General features: G+C 37.3%; 1 protein-coding gene across 2 annotated transcripts in view; it reads right to left on the bottom strand.

Annotated features, from left to right (window-relative positions):
- The window catches only part of LOC108166114 (uncharacterized), a 37,650-nt gene that overhangs the window by 2,930 nt on the left and 15,919 nt on the right, over positions 1 to 18,801 (bottom strand). The window contains exons 1-2 of one of the 2 annotated variants that reach the window (XM_081599265.1): positions 16,876 to 17,228; positions 10,656 to 14,171 (exon numbers count right to left, since the gene is read on the bottom strand). In XM_081599265.1, coding sequence (XP_081455391.1) covers positions 12,241 to 14,171; positions 16,876 to 17,044 — 2,100 coding nt within the window. In that variant the 5' untranslated portion in view covers positions 17,045 to 17,228 and the 3' untranslated portion in view covers positions 10,656 to 12,240. Of the gene's footprint in view, positions 1 to 6,091; positions 14,172 to 16,875 lie in introns of those variants that run through there. The other variant, XM_081599264.1, reaches the window with a different exon arrangement.

The raw sequence follows: 18,801 nt of genomic DNA on the forward strand, positions 1-18,801 counted from the left end.
CAAGATGCCGATAGCTTAACCTGACAAATATTTAAAAAACATTTCTTCCTCCATGTAGCTACAGCAGGGTTTCCCCCAGCATATAATAAGCCTGGCAGCCCGCCATGCTTTACTAGCTGACCTGTATGAACATTTTCATCAACTCCCTTGAGAAATTATGTTGGCCGGTGCGTTGGTGGTTAACGACTCAGCGCTAATCTTTCATTGTTCAGGTTTAACCCGGTAAGGAGCTTTCGCACTCTCCTCGTAGTCACGTATCACACTGATTTTATATTATTTTATTATTATTACTAGTATTACTTTTGCAGTTGCACAAAGCATCAATCCGTATCAAATGCTTTGTCAACTTAGAGTTAATGCGCACGACCGCAAGAAGATCTGAAAAACTTGTCCCATTTCCTCCACCAACCAAAACAGTTTCTGTGACGCTTATTTAAAAACTCAACAGACAGAAATGGAAGAGCTGCTAAAGCCACATTAGCAGCACTGAATTAAATCTCCTGTTTGTTGCGCATCTCTGCGCAGTACAGCGGATTTAACTCATCATGCAGGGCCGGTCCAAAGCTGTATGAGGTTTGATGCAGAATCTGACAATAGGGGCCCCTTTTGTTGCTCAAAACATCAGCAATTGTAACAGATTCTGTGTTAAATTTAATCTGGAAGTAGTTTAACTGGCCAGCCTAAAAAGCAATTAAGTTATAAATGCAGTTTACTAATTTATATTTGTAAACAAATAGGGCTCAAAATTTAAACATTAAACTCACAGTATCAGATTGTTGCTATGGTAATGAAAAAATCTAACTATTAAGATTGCTCTTTGAACTTTTACGTAGTAAACTTGCCAGCTCTTTCACATCTTAAATTTAAATGTTAAATAATTTAAAATCTTTTCATTTATGTATGATGAAGCCACTAAATCAAATTTAACAGCATTGATAATGTCAATAATCCAATATTACATTTATGAATCAGTGGTCTTTGTTAAAATATTAGCATTTATAGCCCCTGAAGACCTGTGGGCCTGATGGAGCTGCTGACTTAATTTGGATTAAACAGAAATGCAAATAAGTGATACTCATTTTAATTGTATTTATTGATAAGTAATTTTTAAGACAATTTGTGGGTTTAAATAGCATTTCTCTGGCAATGTTTTTCCATAACATAATTATCCAGTAATATTTTTACTTTTCCTGCCAACTGAAAATATTTAAATGCAAAAACACGGTGGACCGTCTCGGCTCCCCGACCACCGACCTTAGCTAGTTTTCCTAAAGAGTGACACAACATGCATAAAGTGAAACAGTATTTTTTTTTTATCTCAACCACTGATATTGTCAGAGATTTCTCCACTCACACACATTTAGGCCTGTCCCAATAAACAATAAATCAATTAATCGCACAATAAATTAAACCTATCGACCTCATTTTAATTATCTGCTTTATCGTCTCTTCCTGCCTTTTTTTTTTTTCTTTCTGTTGATGACACTGAATGAAAAAAGGCTCAACTCCGGTACTCTCCAGTAACCCCTCCCTTCCTCACTTCCATAGTGTAATGTCCAGCGCATATGACACGAGTTGTCGGCCCATTTTCAAAACCTGAGAGACACATTAGCCGACAGAAATCCTAGGTATAACGGTTCGATCGGGTTCGTCGTGCCGTGTGGTGTCCAGTCACATGGGCACAAAATAATGGCTAAAAGTCCAGTTAACTAATTTTAAAATCAGGCATTAATCAATGCTTAACTAGAATCTACCTGTGATGCATGTGGCTAGAGTCAGCGTAAAGTCCTGACTGAATGAGAATCATTATAACCTATTTATGTCATGTTAACGAAGAACAGCTGAAAAGTTACCGGGTTTATTAACTGCAGTAGCAATTTGGCTCCAACTCCTCCCCTTGTCATGTCTATATTCTTTGACAAAATGTTGAATAAACATTAATGATACCACATATCATCCCCAATGTCCGCTGTATTTTGGGTTGCACAGGGTCAGCAGTTTGGGATTCCCTTCATAATTTCCCCTCAGAAAACACGGAGGAGAATCCGAGTTTTCTGATTGGCTACCTGGCTGTCACATTAAGCTTTAAGCTCCCAGTTGAGGAAAACCCCTGAATTAGATTGGAGCGGCCACGACGATCTACCGTTACACACCACACACTGCAGGATGATTGGTTATAAAATCACCAGCAACAATCTTAGATCGGCCAACGATCTAAGATTGTCATAAGGGGAAAATATGGGACTTATAATCCATTTTATTTTTGTTTCTTGTTGTTTTGTTTGTTTTAGTTTATCAGTTCCAGTGTTATGTGTTCTTTTGAAAATAAATATATCTATCTATGGCAGGAAATTGCAGACATTATTACGTCATTTCCATTAAATCAGTGTCAAATGTCCTGAAACAATATCATCGTTGATAGCAATAATTTTTTAGACAATTAGTCACTCAGCAAAATTTGTTATCGCGACAGGCCTACACACACTCAACACAAACTTTCAAAAGCACGGCTAAATCTCAGCCTTTACTTTCCTGCGATTCGCAGCAGAATTGGTTAACAGTGGGTGATTGTTGTTAACCGCGCACATGCAGAAAATAATGACAAAATGATCCTATTGAACATATTTGACATAAATTTTGGACAATTTGGAAGATTAATTATGAAAGGTGAAAATGGGCAATAATTAAATTAAATCACTTATTTAATACAAAATGTACTAAATATGTCATTAGATTATTAAAATGCAAACTTACTCAATCAAGGTAATGAATAATCATTTAATTATTATTATAATTATTATTATCTCCTGGTTGCAGTTCCTGCAGTATCACCATGAAATAATCTTTTTATCCTTTATCCATGACTTGTAACTTTGCTTATTGAAGTTGTTCGTATGTAGATCAGTAAAAGAAAAGCTGTGGTTATTGTGTTCTAGTAAATAAAAAAAGACATCTGATCTCAGTCTGCTTATATCATTTCACCAAAGTGACTCTTTAATCCGCCTATCACTGTAACTGATGTATTAAAACTATAACTAATAAACAAATAATGTTTAGCCTGCTGGCTTTCCAGGCTTGTAATCCACAGGGAAAAATCCCTGGGTTTCTTAGTAACAGAAAGCATGAAACTTTACATTTTTAATTAAAAAAACAACAACAAAGCATCTATGTTTACCAACCATAAACAGTATTCTAATCTTTCTCTTAAACTGATTTGTATAATCACTTAAGATTATATAAATCAATAAATTTGGTATTTATTTATTGTCTAATTTGACATAGAAAGAAGCCAAGTAATAGCAAGCAGATGATACACAAATCAATAAAAACTAATTATTTTAACCAGTACGAATAAAGATAAGACTGGCACGGATCACAAACTGTAACTTATATGATGAATAGTAAACAGTCCAGGTCAAACTTGATCAAGGTTTTTTTTTTAAATACTTAGTTCAATATGAAATGCGTTTGTCACTTTTTAAGTATGGAATAAAACCTCAATAACACCAATAAGCAACTAATTTGTAGAATAAAAATGTAATTATAGCTTTTATTGTTTTTATTTTTTAGGGGTAGCAGAGAAGAACCTGCTGGCTCTTCACCAGAATAAATTAATTCCAGCTCACAAATAGCCGCAATGTAAACCTAAATGGAGAGTTTCTGCATTTTGTAACCAGCACCGATCAGAAAAACATTGCAATTGACTCTCAAGTACCTGTAATGCGAGTTCCTTAACACTTCTAGCTTAGTGTGTGTTTTTGGCTCAGATCCTGCAATGCAACTGCACTTTTTCTGAACTTTTTTTAAGTGACAATACCCACAGTGAGTGTCGCTAAGCAATGAGGTTGGTGTCATCATATTTAATACAATTTCAATCACAAACCTGATGATGTTTACGTGTCCAAATAGAGGAATATCAAGTAATGTTGATAAGTTATACTGCAATAAAATATCATCTAAATAATATAAAGTTAACATGTTGTATTTAGTGGCGAAATAAAAATAGACAAGCCAAAATTATAATAGTAAAAGTTCCTACATTACTTGTCAGATACCTCCACCAAATAATTCTTTGTATGTGCAGGAATATTCAGGAATCTATTGAAATATCACCAAAATATACCAAACTTCAAGAGGAGTACTACCACCCAGCATTAAGAGTAATGATTATTTTACTTCTTCTCTGTCTTATATTGACTGACATGCTCTGCAAACACATCAATAAATGTAAACAGTTCTGATATCACAAAACCTAATTATTTGCTCACTTAATGGAAGCCACATTATTCCATTTGCACCTTAATGGGCTTCCTTGCAGAAGTATAGCCATCCTCCGTCAACACACTGTTATTAAGGCAGACTAAAGCGTCACCCCAGACATTTTTTGAGTCATTTTTGCCTTGTAAACCAACACTGAGGCAAAGACGGCAGGCAAGAAAATTATCTAACTAGTCCCACTATAAGGTTATAAGTGGGAAATAACTGAGAAATCAAAGATAAAGCCCAAGAAGGAAAACGAGGGACGTTTGTTATACCGTTCAACTTGTGTTAAAGGGGGAAACGGTATCTGATGGGTGAAATACGGCCATCACATACCGATGGCCCCTTTAACACAAGGAGAATGATATCTGATGGGTAATATTGAGCACTAAATCGCATTACCCTGGTTTCAATTCGCATAGCAGTACTTGTTGGGTTCTATCTATTCATATTTCTATCTATAGATAGATGAATATATATATATACACATACTCGCACATAACTATTATTATTTTCTCTCAAAAACGTAATTAAAGTCACAACTTTGCCGAAACACTTTATTTGACAAAAGTAACAGAAAAACCCTGTAAATTCTAGACTAACAGGTAAAAAGTAGTGCACAAAAATCGGTGTAGGATGGTGAAGTCCTAGCGCAAAACTTTGCGTGACAGGTGGACGGAGTCTGGTGCTGAAAGGTTGGAGACCGTGTCCTGTTAGGCGACGGGGCCTGGATCATGTTGTGTTGTTGAAAGTGCGCTGAGTCGAACTGTATCATTGTGATTATCCATCCATCCATCCATCCATCCATTTTCTTCCGCTTATCCGGGGTCGGGTCGCGGGGGCAGCAGCTTCAGAAGGGAGGCCCAGACTTCCCTCTCCCCAGCCACTTCTTCTTGTGATTAGTTTATCACAATTACCAAACTCCCAGCATGGGCATCCCCATAGCAATCAACGTCACCTGGACTACCTGAGCCTGGCGCTCTTTTATGGTGTCATCACAGGTGGCCATTTGTAGTTTTTAACCATGCATGACACCAACATCACAGATAATACACGTGTTAAACGGACGGCGGAGTCCGGCGACAACAGGCTCTTAAATTCATTAACAAAAGTATGTTTTTATCTTTTAAATTTTTTTCCAAAATCTCTCTCTCTTTCTTACCGTTTGTCACATGCTGTTTTTATTTTTCTTATGTAAAGCACCTTGAAATGCCTTGCTACTGAAATGTGCTATACAAATAAAATTTTATTGATTGGTTTGAGCTTTCACGGTGTCCGTAGTTCTCCAGATAAGCGCGTGCTTTCTCATTGCTCACAACGAGCATGCGCGCATTTTGCTGCCTTGGCGGGGCAGCGTGGCGAGAAGACGCAGGGGAAACCGTATCTGACGTGGAAACGCGGGTCGACGTAACAGCGGCTCCGAAAAACAGGTTACAACGTGTTAACAACGAATTAAACATTTTAACTGTGGAAAACAGTGACAGAGGACACAGATATGGGAAGTGTGGAAGCCTCTACTGTATAAAACTGATATAGGAATAACAAAGTTGGATTCCCCGCCGGGAACGAATGACCGTGGTGACCCACTGAACCTGTGGAGCCGCCTTGTCGTAAAACAGTAGCAACTAAACAATACAACCAACATGTCTGCACCTAATATGCAACTATGCAGGTGGTTGTATCAACTTTCCAGACAGGTTTGGAAAGCTGATAGAACCTACCTGTCTGTCTGAACCAGCAGCATTCAGTGCTCGTGGAGTTCAGAGCTCCTTAATCTGTCTACAATTTTCTTTTAACCTGTATCATCAGTAAAAATTAAGATCTTTCGTACCTATACGGTGTAAGATGACCTTCGGTATCCGGGTGAAACCCAGCAGTCTGCGCTGATCGTCCGTCTCTTCCTCGGACTTAACGTTGATTTCTTTCAACTCTGTGAAAGTTTCTTCAGCAGGAGTTTCCTGCTCGTTCATAAACTCTGTCTGAGGCTGAACTGAAGACATTTTTTTTTTACAGAAAACACGGGAATATTTCCCAAAAAACACCAAACCTGTTTTCAAACCGTCTTCTAACAAAAGAAAAGCTAACGCTGCCTCGTGTGCGCTGAGATTTTCCGTGTGTTTCACTTTGACTGTACCAAAGAAACTGTAAATAATTTTTAGTTCCGCGTTTAATGTTCCGCTTTGAGTCTCGTCTGAACATACAACTATATAACCGATAAAAAAAGTCATTCAAGAAATGGGGGCTTGGGTTCAGTTATCAAAAGATACTTTTAATCTTACAAAAGAACATTATAATTTCTTGTGAATAATCTTTTCAGTTTGTAACATAGAGCCCCATGTCATTATTCGACTTGTAGTTTTGTAGGCTGGGATTCACATTTAAAATTAAGCAGTGAGTGACTACAGATATTTTAGAGTCAAGAGGCGGATTTTGGCACTGGAAATCAAAATCTGATGAGAAAAAACCCACTTCGGTCTGTTTTTAATACATCTGTCTCTCTCTCTCTCTCTCTCTCTCTCTCTCTCTCTATATATATATATATATATATATATATATATAAACATATACATTTATTATAATTATAATACATATAACATATATTTATTATTGTTGTTGTTGTTATTATTATTATCATGCAAAAACGTGAAGAAAGTGTGAACTTTGCCGGAGCATGTTGTTTGAGCTTTCACGGTGTCCGTAGTTCCCCAGATAAGCGAGCCGTACAAGACCTGCGTGAAGCTGACACCCCACCCACGTCAAAAAATCCAGCAAATAGTCTGAATGGTTAGTGCTCCGTTTGTGCAGGTTTGTGCCGTTAAAATTTTCGTTTGTGCAGTTTTGGTTTCTGAGATATTAAACATTATTTTTTAGGTCATCTAGAGTTCACCATCCCCCCATATCTCTCCAAAACAAACCAAAGTGGGCTAATTCGTTAGTGCTCCGTTTGTGCAGGTTTGTGCCGTTAAAATTTTCGTTTGTGCAGCTTTCATCTTTGAGATATTAAAAGTTATAATTTTGGCCGATTACGTCATCATCCCCCCATATCGCTCCAAAACAAACCAAAGTGGGCTAGTTCGTTAGTGCTCCGTTTGTGCAGGTTTGTGCCGTTAAAATTTTCGTTTGTGCAGATTTGGTTTCTGAGATATTAAAAGTTATAATTTTGGCCGATGACGTCATCATCCCCCCATATGCTCCAAAACAAACCAAAGTGGGCTAGTTCGTTAGTGCTCCGTTTGTGCAGGTTTGTGCCGTTAAAATTTTCGTTTGTGCAGCTTTCGTCTTTGAGATATTAAAAGTTATAATTTTGGCCGATGACGTCATCATCCCCCCATTTGCTCCAAAACAAACCAAAGTGGGCTAGTTCGTTAGTGCTCCGTTTGTGCAGGTTTGTGCCGTTAAAATTTTCGTTTGTGCAGTTTTGGTTTCTGAGATATTAAAAGTTATAATTTTGGCCGATGACGTCACCGTCACCCTATCATGTTCCAAATCAAACCTAAGTGTGGGCTACTTCTTTTAATTCTTCAGATTCTCAGCTGTTGTACAATGTGTACATTTTGTTTTGAACTTCAATAAAGACTTAGAACAAGAAAAAATGTGTCTCATTTCAAGAAATGTTTTAAGATAGCAATGTTTTTTCACGAACGTAGCGTTCTCTCCACAATAATTGAATCCTGCTAATAAAGGACATGCAGCCTGACCCTAACGTAATGTGTATAACCTGTTCAACTGTGCTTTGATTTCGGAGGTGGTCTGAAGAATTATATTCACATTGTTGATGTACTGTCTGCTGATTATGCAGCAAACGTGTAAAAAAATTACATGAGCCTATAAAGGCCAATTTGCTAGTTGAGCATTAATTTGATTTTACCTTGTTCAAAAATCAAAATCGGGGTTGAAAAAATTCCAAAAATGACTTATTCAAAACGATTTGAGACCGCTAGAATATTAACGAGAGGTTGAAATTACACTTGCTCTGCCGCCAAAACAAGATCGGGGGTTGTGGGGGCTCACTTCAGTGTGGGTGGAGCCAATCCCAGTTGTGTGAGAACTATGTCAAAGTTCGCAAAACATGTCTCCTTGAAGCCCATACACATTTAATGTAAGAAATTGGATGAAATGAAAGTCGTTGCATTGAAAATATATTTACTAAATATTAAGTACATTACTTGGATGAACTTTGAAATAATGACACATTTCCGTTTTACTCGGCAAAAACTTTGCTCAAGCAACTAGCAAATTGGCCGTTATAGGCTCATGTAATTTTTTTACACGTTTGCTGCATAATCAGCAGACAGTACATCAACAATGTGAATATAAATCTTCAGACCACCTCCGAAATCAAAGCACAGTTGAACAGGTTATACACATTACGTTAGGGTCAGGCTGCATGTCCTTTATTAGCAGGATTCAATTATTGTGGAGAGAACGCTACGTTCGTGAAAAAACATTGCTATCTTAAAACATTTCTTGAAATGAGACACATTTTTTCTTGTTCTAAGTCTTTATTGAAGTTCAAAACAAAATGTACACATTGTACAACAGCTGAGAATCTGAAGAATTAAAAGAAGTAGCCCACACTTAGGTTTGATTTGGAACATGATAGGGTGACGGTGACGTCATCGGCCAAAATTATAACTTTTAATATCTCAGAAACCAAAACTGCACAAACGAAAATTTTAACGGCACAAACCTGCACAAACGGAGCACTAACGAACTAGCCCACTTTGGTTTGTTTTGGAGCATATGGGGGGATGATGACGTCATCGGCCAAAATTATAACTTTTAATATCTCAAAGACGAAAGCTGCACAAACGAAAATTTTAACGGCACAAACCTGCACAAACAGAGCACTAACGAACTAGCCCACTTTGGTTTGTTTTGGAGCGATATGGGGGGATGGTGAACTCTAGATGACCTAAAAAATAATGTTTAATATCTCAGAAACCAAAACTGCACAAACGAAAATTTTAACGGCACAAACCTGCACAAACGGAGCACTAACGAACTAGCCCACTTTGGTTTGTTTTGGAGCAAATGGGGGGATGATGACGTCATCGGCCAAAATTATAACTTTTAATATCTCAAAGACGAAAGCTGCACAAACGAAAATTTTAACGGCACAAACCTGCACAAACGGAGCACTAACGAACTAGCCCACTTTGGTTTGTTTTGGAGCAAATGGGGGGATGATGACGTCATCGGCCAAAATTATAACTTTTAATATCTCAGAAACCAAATCTGCACAAACGAAAATTTTAACGGCACAAACCTGCACAAACGGAGCACTAACGAACTAGCCCACTTTGGTTTGTTTTGGAGCGATATGGGGGGATGATGACGTAATCGGCCAAAATTATAACTTTTAATATCTCAAAGATGAAAGCTGCACAAACGAAAATTTTAACGGCACAAACCTGCACAAACGGAGCACTAACGAATTAGCCCACTTTGGTTTGTTTTGGAGAGATATGGGGGGATGGTGAACTCTAGATGACCTAAAAAATAATGTTTAATATCTCAGAAACCAAAACTGCACAAACGAAAATTTTAACGGCACAAACCTGCACAAACGGAGCACTAACCATTCAGACTATTTGCTGGATTTTTTGACGTGGGTGGGGTGTCAGCTTCACGCAGGTCCGAACAAGCGCCTGCTTGCTACGCGCGTGCTTTCTCAGAGGTCATCACAAGCACGCGCGTATTTTGCCACGTGGGCGGGGCGAAGCGGCAAGAAGACGCAGGGGAACCATATCTGATGGGGAAACGCAGATTGACGTAACACCTGTTTAAACAAATCGACGGCCATCTAATGCTGCTCTTGTTCCTAAATCAGTGTTTCTCAATCTTTTTTGTGCCAGCGCCCCCCCAGACTTTATCCAGATCCCTCACCGCCCCCCACCAAAGAATTTGTAGGCTACTTTACACTGACCATTATTTTATCATTAATATTACCATCACTATTGTAGATGTTTTGATTTTTATGCTTGTTTCTGTATTTATCATCAAAAATAATTTCCCAGAGAACAAAAAAAGACATGTGAATAGAAATTATTTTCACATGGAAACAATATTCTTACTCTTTGCCATTTTCTAGTTGTTAAATATTCAACAAAATTACCAGCTGAAAGATGCACAACAATGGCAGTTTAAACTAGATAAAAGATACCTCGGCTGTTCCAGCCTATTTAGGGCATTAGCTGCTAGTTGTGATCAACGTTGCTTTGTTTTGAACCGGAGAAATCCCCTTCTGGACCTCCATCTGAATTTCACGCGTCATCTGGGTCACGTGACTGAAACCCAGCAACTGCAAGGATCTTTAGATACTTTACTTAAATCTGACGTTTAAAAATATGGCAAAAGTTAATGACAATGACAATCACTGAATAATCCAGCAATATTTTTTCAAACCAACATTTATTAAAAAGAACATTCTGCTCAAAATACTAGTGTACATTAACATTCAGTCATACATGAAAAAAATGTAAAAGCTAAACTCAATTATTCTACAAGGTACAGAACTCCATGAAAATCAAAATGCACAGAAATGAATCCTGCTGAACGTGTGACCGTCTTTAACTTCAGTATCTAATGGGATGCTGATGGGCATCTTAAGCACAAATACGACTAAGTAAAACAAAAAGCTGGATTAAGAAAAACAAGCTGGTAGGCAAAAGTAGACCTAAGGTTTATCTTGGTCAGACACTGAAAGGTAAAGGTAATTTCATTTATAAAGCACGTTTTCAGCAACAAGGCAATTCAAAATGCTTTACAGTAGTTAAAAGGAAAAAACTAAATAACAAACTAAAGAAAACTAAAGGAAAGAGCAAAAGAAGAAAAAGCCATAAATATTGATCCAAACTAAATAAACTAGATACCCATATTCAGGATTGATGGGTAAGTATAACTTATAACTAATTCATTTTCTGGTTTGAATATATAAGAAGTCTAAAAATTTGCAAAGGTAGTTTTTCTGGATTCCAAGTTCTAATCCCTGTTCCGGGTTGCTAAATGAGCATAAGTATTCTCTGGACTTTCCAAGTGTGCTCTAAATTTGTAAAAGTAATGAGTATTCCATAGTTTCTAAGTAATAATAAGTCAATGTTCCTGATCTGGAAGAATTTTTTCTGGATTCTAAGTTTGTTCCAATTCCTTTTCTGGGTTAAAAGTCAGTACTGCAGTTTCTAACAAAAGATACAAAAATAGGAAAGGACACATAGGGCAAATGGCAACATTTAGATAAAACAATGTTCAAAACAAAGACATAAGTGAAGGCGATGACATTACAGGCTATGAAACCACGTTGCTCAGCCTCCCGGCAGAAGTGTGATAAGATATTATCAAGTCTTGTCCATGGGAGCGCTCAGCTGCACAGCTGCATGGATAACATGTTTATATATCTTCAAGGAGATTGGAAACATGCTGCCCTTCTAAGGCCACATGGGGGAAGCCAATTCAGAAATGGAATGGATTATGAATTTCAATCTTCCCTAAAGTCTCTCCGATACATCTCAGTTCCCAATTATCCAAATTAGTGAGCCGAAACTATCAACTTCTGAAACATCAATTCTATCCCGCTAGTGCGTTTTAGAGTCCTAAGCAGGGCTGCATGTCTCAGCAAGACTCGCATCCGACTTGCGTCTCTGTCCACACCAACAGTGTTCATTAGTTCGGCTAAGTCCGTCACAAATCTGTCGATAAGCCAGGAATCCACAAGCTCCAAACAGCAGACAGCCTGTTATCATGAATAAATCCAGGGTGAATCCCGCCGGCTGTGTCCCCGCAGGATTAGAGGGCTCTCATGTGCCCAGATTTCTCGACGAGAAAATTTGATTGAATTCAGTCAATGTCATAGTGAATCACTGGCAGCCTGCAACCAACTGCTGTCTTTAACATTTTCTACTTGCTGTTTACATCATCCGACCAGATTTTCCATTCGTTCTGATGCCAAAACGGATCTGAGGCGTTTCGTTCCTAAGGCTCCTAGTCTGAGTGAGTCCTCATGTGACGTGTTAAACTACTTCTATTTTTGTAACTCTTTCCACAAGACTGACAAGAGAAAGGCTTCTCACCTGTATGAATAATCATATGAACATTTAGATTGCCTTTTCGAGAGAAACTCTTTCCACAGGTCCCACAGTTGAAAGGCCTCTCACCTGTATGAATTCTCATGTGAACAATGAACTGTCCTTTTTGAGAGAAACTCTTTCCACAGGTCCCACAAGAGAAAGGCCTCTCACCTGTGTGAAGTCTAATGTGGTAAGTGAAACTATTTCTGTCACTGTAACTCTTTCCACAAGACCCACAAGAAAAAGGCTTCTCACCAGTGTGACTTCTCATGTGCCGAGTGAAAGTCTGTTTAACATTGAAACTCTTTCCACAGGTCCCACAAGAGAAAGGCCCCTCACCTGTGTGAATTCCCATGTGCTGAATTAAACTATATCTGTCACTGTAACTCTTTCCACAAGTCCCACAAGAAAAAGGCTTCTCACCAGTGTGACTTCTCATGTGTCGAGCTAAAATCTGTTTAACATTAAAACTCTTTCCACAGATACCACAGGTGAAAGGCCTCTCACCTGTGTGAATTCTCATGTGCTGAGTTAAGGTCTTTTTTTCACCGTAACTCTTTCCACAAGTCCCACAAGAGAAAGGCTTCTCACCTGTGTGAACCTTCATATGAGCATTGAGAAGGTCTTTTCGATAGAAACTTTTTCCACAGGTTCCACAAAAAAAAGGCTTCTCACCTGTATGAATTTTCATGTGACAAGTTAAAGTCTGTCTAGAAACGTAACTCTTTCCACAGATACCACAGGTCAAAGACTTCTCATCTCTGTGAATTCTCATGTGCTGAGTTAAAGTCTTTTTTTCACTGTAACTCTTTCCACAGATACCACAGGAGAAAGGCTTCTCACCTGTGTGAATTCTCATGTGAACCATGAACTGTTCTTTTCGAGTGAAACTCTTTCCACAGATACCACAGGAGAAAGGCCTCTCACCTGTGTGAATTCCCATGTGCCGAGTTAAATTCTGTTTGTCACCATAACTCTTTCCACAAGTCCCACAAGAAAAAGGCTTCTCACCAGTGTGACTTCTCATGTGGCGAGTTAAGGTCTTTTTTTCACGGTAACTCTTTCCACAAGACCCACAAGAGAAAGGCTTCTCACCTGTGTGAATTCTCATGTGCTGAGTTAAGGTCTTTTTTTCACGGTAACTCTTTCCACAAGACCCACAAGAGAAAGGCTTCTCACCTGTGTGAACTTTCATATGAGAATTGAGATGGTCTTTTCGAGAGAAACTTTTTCCACAGGTCTCACAAAAAAAAGGCTTCTCACCTGTATGAATTCTCATGTGATAAGTTAAAATCTGTCTAGAAACGTAGCTCTTTCCACAGATACCACAGGTCAAAGACTTCTCACGTGTGTGAATTCTCATGTGCTGAGTTAAAGTCTTTCTTTCACTGTAACTATTTCCACATGTCCCACAAGAGAAAGGCTTCTCACCTGTGTGAATTCTCATGTGATAAATTAAATAACCCTTTTTTCTGTAACTTTTTCCACAGCTTGAACATGTGAAAGGTTTTACTCCTGTGTCAGTTATCATGTGTTTAGTCAAGTAACCGTTTTGAGAAAATGTTTCATCAGAAACTTTACAAGAATATAATTTTTGCCCTGGGTGAGCTTTCTTGTGGTCTTTTGGTTTTTCAGTATCAGTTCTGCCTTTCCGCTGTTTGGTTTTCTCATATTTCTCCTTTTGTTTCTGTTCTTCCGTTCTCTTTTTTCCTGGGTCTTCAGAATTGCTTCCTTCCTGATCCTGGTTCTCAGCTTCTGGAGAGCCATGAGAGATGAGTTGGTTCCTCTGTGGTTCTGTTTCATTGATAACCTCCTCCTCTTTCCACATACAGCATTGTGGGAGATCTGGACAAAAACACAAAATAAAAACTTTTAAATGTCAATCAAACAAAGTATCCTTCACTTTATCTTGTTGATGCATCAAAAATGATTTTCTTGGGTTATTCTAAAATTACAATCTTACAAGAATGAACATTAATTCAACCAATGTGGTTATTCTCACCAGACTGTAACTAGATGCGAGTCAAAATGTGGTATTATGGACCTTCAGGTGAGCAAATAAGATGGTGATAGTTTTACCTGACAAATATTTTTAAAAATTCATCCTCCATGTACAGGTCCTTCTCAAAAAATTTGAATATTGTGATAAAGTTCATTATTTTCCATAATGTAATGATAAAAATTAAACTGTCATATATTTTAGATTCATTGCACACCAACTGAAATGTTTCAGATCTTTTATTGTTTTAATACTGATGATTTTGGCATACAGTTCATAAAAACTCAAAATCCCTGTCTCAAAAAATTTGCATATTTCATCCGACCAATAATGCAAATGTGTTTTAATACCAAAAAAGTCAACCTTCAAATAATTATGTTCAGTTATGCACTCAATACTTGGTCAGGAATCCTTCTGCAGCCTTCAATGCGGCGTGGCATGGAGGCAATCAGCCTGTGGTGTTACGGAGGTCCAGGATGCTTCGATGGCGGCCTTAAGCTCATCCAGAGTGTTGGGTCTTGGTCTCTCAACTTCGAATCCCAGTACATTATAACTATTACTCATTTACAATTTTTACCTGTGTGATATTAAAAACGAGGCTTAATCAATCCTAACCAATTTAGAAATCAATAGTTATAGTTTTTATCTTTTACTTTTTCATGTCGTTTACATCTATTTATTATGAATTTTCTTTCCCACTCTTTTTCCTCTATACAAAAGAAAATAAATGTTTGACTAAACAAGCAAAATTAACTTCCCAATGTATAGATATTGAAAAAAGTTTGAGATTATCAGATATGGCACATGTCTCGAACTCGAGGCCCGACGGCCGTATCTTGCCCACCAAAGCTTTTATGTGACCCTTTGGACTCCAAATTATAGCAATAGGCCCCCCTAGTTTTTCACAAATAACCACAAAATTCACACCAAAAGCAACAGATCCCCACATTTTTCTGAGTTTATCAACATTTTTTTCCTCAAAATTGGCTAAAACCTTTTGGGTTCAAGTGACTGTTGTCTCAGCCTAACTTGAGGTCAAGTCAAGTTGACTTGAGGTCAATAAAATCGACTTTATTATCGATTAATAAAATCGCTTTATCGATTTTATTAATCGATAAAGTGATTAATAAAAGGCCACATTTAACATCATATATTAGCGCAAATATCAAAAAATCCTTACAAATATTTCTAAATAAGCACCACAAAATCTGTGATGTTGATTGCAGAAAACCACAAAAACCATCCTGGATGGACTGATTAGTGTGAAAAGATGTTCAATGTTATGTTATTTTAAGAAACACTTATTGAATGCTGAAACACCAATTTATTGATATTTTAACAATTTAATAATTTTTTATCAATACGATCTGGCCCTTTAATAACATTCAGATTTTTGATCTGGCCCAAAATGGAAATGAGTTTGATGCCCGTGAAATATGGGATTTAAAAACAAGTGAATCGTGGATTATTTTGAATGTAAACAAGAATAAAGAGTGAGATAGAGCACTCACTCATTAGGTGTGTCAGAATTGAAGGTCTGCATCCTTCGAAGGACTGGTCTACGTAGGACGGGTCCTTCGAAGGCCGGGAATAAACTAAGACCAGAAGAAAAATATCTGTGGATTCGGACAGGTCTAGCCTTCACCAACTGTCCCCGCCTCCACCTCAGCGTAACTCATGTTGCCTAGCAACCGTGACAGCGTGAAGCAGAGAGCAGAGAAGAAGAAAAAAACAACGGAGCCGAAGTTTGTTTTTCACTCATGTATTACTGATTTCTATATTATTCTTCACCTTTTATAGTAAAAGATGTTCCATAATAAAAGGAAATCTCTTAGTTTGATTCTAAAATCTTCAAATGTGTACTGCACTTTTCTACAAGGAATATAAATTATTCATGTACAAACATAATACTCTCCACATCGCAGATAGGACATTACGGTTAAATAAACCTATTATGTTTGAAGGCTTAACTGTAATTAATTAATCAAACCGATGTGCTCTGCTTTGAAATACTAAACCAAAGTATTTCAAAGTCTTCAGTTTGAAACATTTTTCAACCAGACCTTTCTGAATAATATCGGTGTTTAACGCCCACCGTTCCCCCCATGTTAAAATCACATATCAGATAGGGTTTCCCCACTGTAAAACAAGGGGAACGGTATCTGATGGGTAATATTGAGCATTAAAATGCATTGATTTCCCACTCTTTTTCCTCTATACAAAAAAAAAATTATATATATATATATATATATATATATATATATATATATATATATATATATATATAAAGTAAACGTATATACATTTATAATAATTATAATATATGTGACATATATTTATTTATCATTACTATTATTTTTATTGTTATTAGTATTATTACTATTTGTTTCCCGCAAAAACGTGAAGGAAGTGACAACTTTGCCGAAAAATGCTGTTTGAACTTTCACAGTGTCCGTAGTTCCCTACGCGAGCACGCGCGTATTTTGCCGCGTGGGCGGGGCGGAGCGTCTTTTAACCTGTATCATCAGTAAAAATTAAGATCTTTCGTACCTATACGGTGTAAGATGACCTTCGGTATCCGGGTGAAACCCAGCAGTCTGCGCTGATCGTCCGTCTCTTCCTCGGACTTAACGTTGATTTCTTTCAACTCTGTGAAAGTTTCTTCAGCAGGAGTTTCCTGCTCGTTGATAAACTCTGTCTGAGGCTGAACTGAAGACATTTTTTTTTTACATAAAACACGGGAATATTTCTCTAAAACACCAGACCTATTTTCAAACCGTCTTCTAACAAAAGAAAAGCTAACGCTGCCTCGTGTGCGCTGAGATTTTCCGTGTGTTTCACTTTGACTGTACCAAAGAAACTGTAAATCATTTTTAGTTCCGCGTTAAATGTTCCGCTTTGAGTCTCGTCTGAACATACAACTAAATAAAGTAAATATTTTAGGACATAAATGAAAGGTGAATTTATTTCAGTGACTTACTCACTCATTGTGAATAATTACAAAGAAACTGATGTTTCCAAGCCTTTTATTTTTGTTAATTATGAGAATTTTTGCAGCTAATGGAAACACAACATTTACATTTATGATTAGAAAATTACATCAATCTGATTAATGTAAAAAAGTTACTCAAGAAATGTGGGCTTGGGTTCAGTTATCAAAATATACGTTTAATCTTACAAAAGAACATAATTTCTTGTGAATTGTCTTTTCAGTTTGTAACATAGAGCCCCATGTCATTATTCGACTTGTAGTTTTGTAGGCTGGGATTCACATTTAAAATTAAGCAGTGAGTGACTACAGATATTTTAGAGTCAAGAGGCGGATTTTAGCACTGGAAATCAAAATCTGATGAGAAAAAACCCACTTCGGTATGTTTTTAATACATCTATCTATCTATCTATCTATCTATCTATCTATCTATCTATCTATCTATCTATCTATCTATCTATCTAGAGATATCTAAATATATATATATATATATTATAAATATTATAATATTTATTTATTCATTATAATTATAATATATATTACATATATTTATTATTATTATTATTATTATTATTATTATTATTATTATTATTATTATTATTATTATTATTATTATTGTTGTCGTTATTATCACGCAAAAACGTGAAGAAAGTGTGAACTTTGCCGGAGCATGTTGTTTGAGCTTTCACGGTGTCCGTAGTTCCCCAGATAAGCGCGCCGAACGAACAAGCGCCTGCTTGCTACGCGCGTGCTTTCTCAGAGGTCATCACAAGCACGCGCGTATTTTGCCACGTGGGCGGGGCGAAGCGGCAAGAAGACGCAGGGGAACCGTATCTGATGGGGAAACGCAGATTGACGTAACACCTGTTTAAAACAAACAGGTGTTTGTTTAAACAGGTGACGGCCATCTAACGCTGCTCTTGTTCCTAAATCAGTGTTTCTCAATCTTTTTTGTGCCAGCGCCCCCCCAGACTTTATCCAGGTCCCTCACCGCCCCCCACCAAAGAATTTGTAGGCTACTTTACACTGACCATTATTTTATCATTAATATTACTATCACTATTATAGATGTTTTGATTTTTATGCTTGTTTCTGTATTTATCATCAAAAATAATTTCCCAGAGAACAAAAAAAGCCATGTGAATAGAAATTATTTTCACAGGCGTCTACGAAAAATGCAATGAACATTCAAGTTAAAATTGGTAGGAATAACAGCAGCCAATCAGAGTGGAAACAATATTCTTACTCTTTGCCATTTTCTAGTTGTTAAATATTCCACAAAATGACCAGATAAAAGATGCACAACAACGGAAGTTTAAACTATTTGCAAATTACTGAGCTCTGCAACGTTAAAACATGGATAGAACTGTAACTACATTAATCATTACTCTTCTTCTCTTCAGTGTTTCTGTCGGTTTCTGGTGGTGCAGCTCTGTGCTGCCTTCAGGAGAATGGGACATCAGAGTATCATCCATAAAACTTCACCC

Source organism: Poecilia reticulata, chromosome 18 (assembly GCF_904066995.2).
Source record: "Poecilia reticulata chromosome 18, P_reticulata-male-v2, whole genome shotgun sequence".
Lineage (NCBI taxonomy): Eukaryota > Metazoa > Chordata > Actinopteri > Cyprinodontiformes > Poeciliidae > Poecilia > Poecilia reticulata.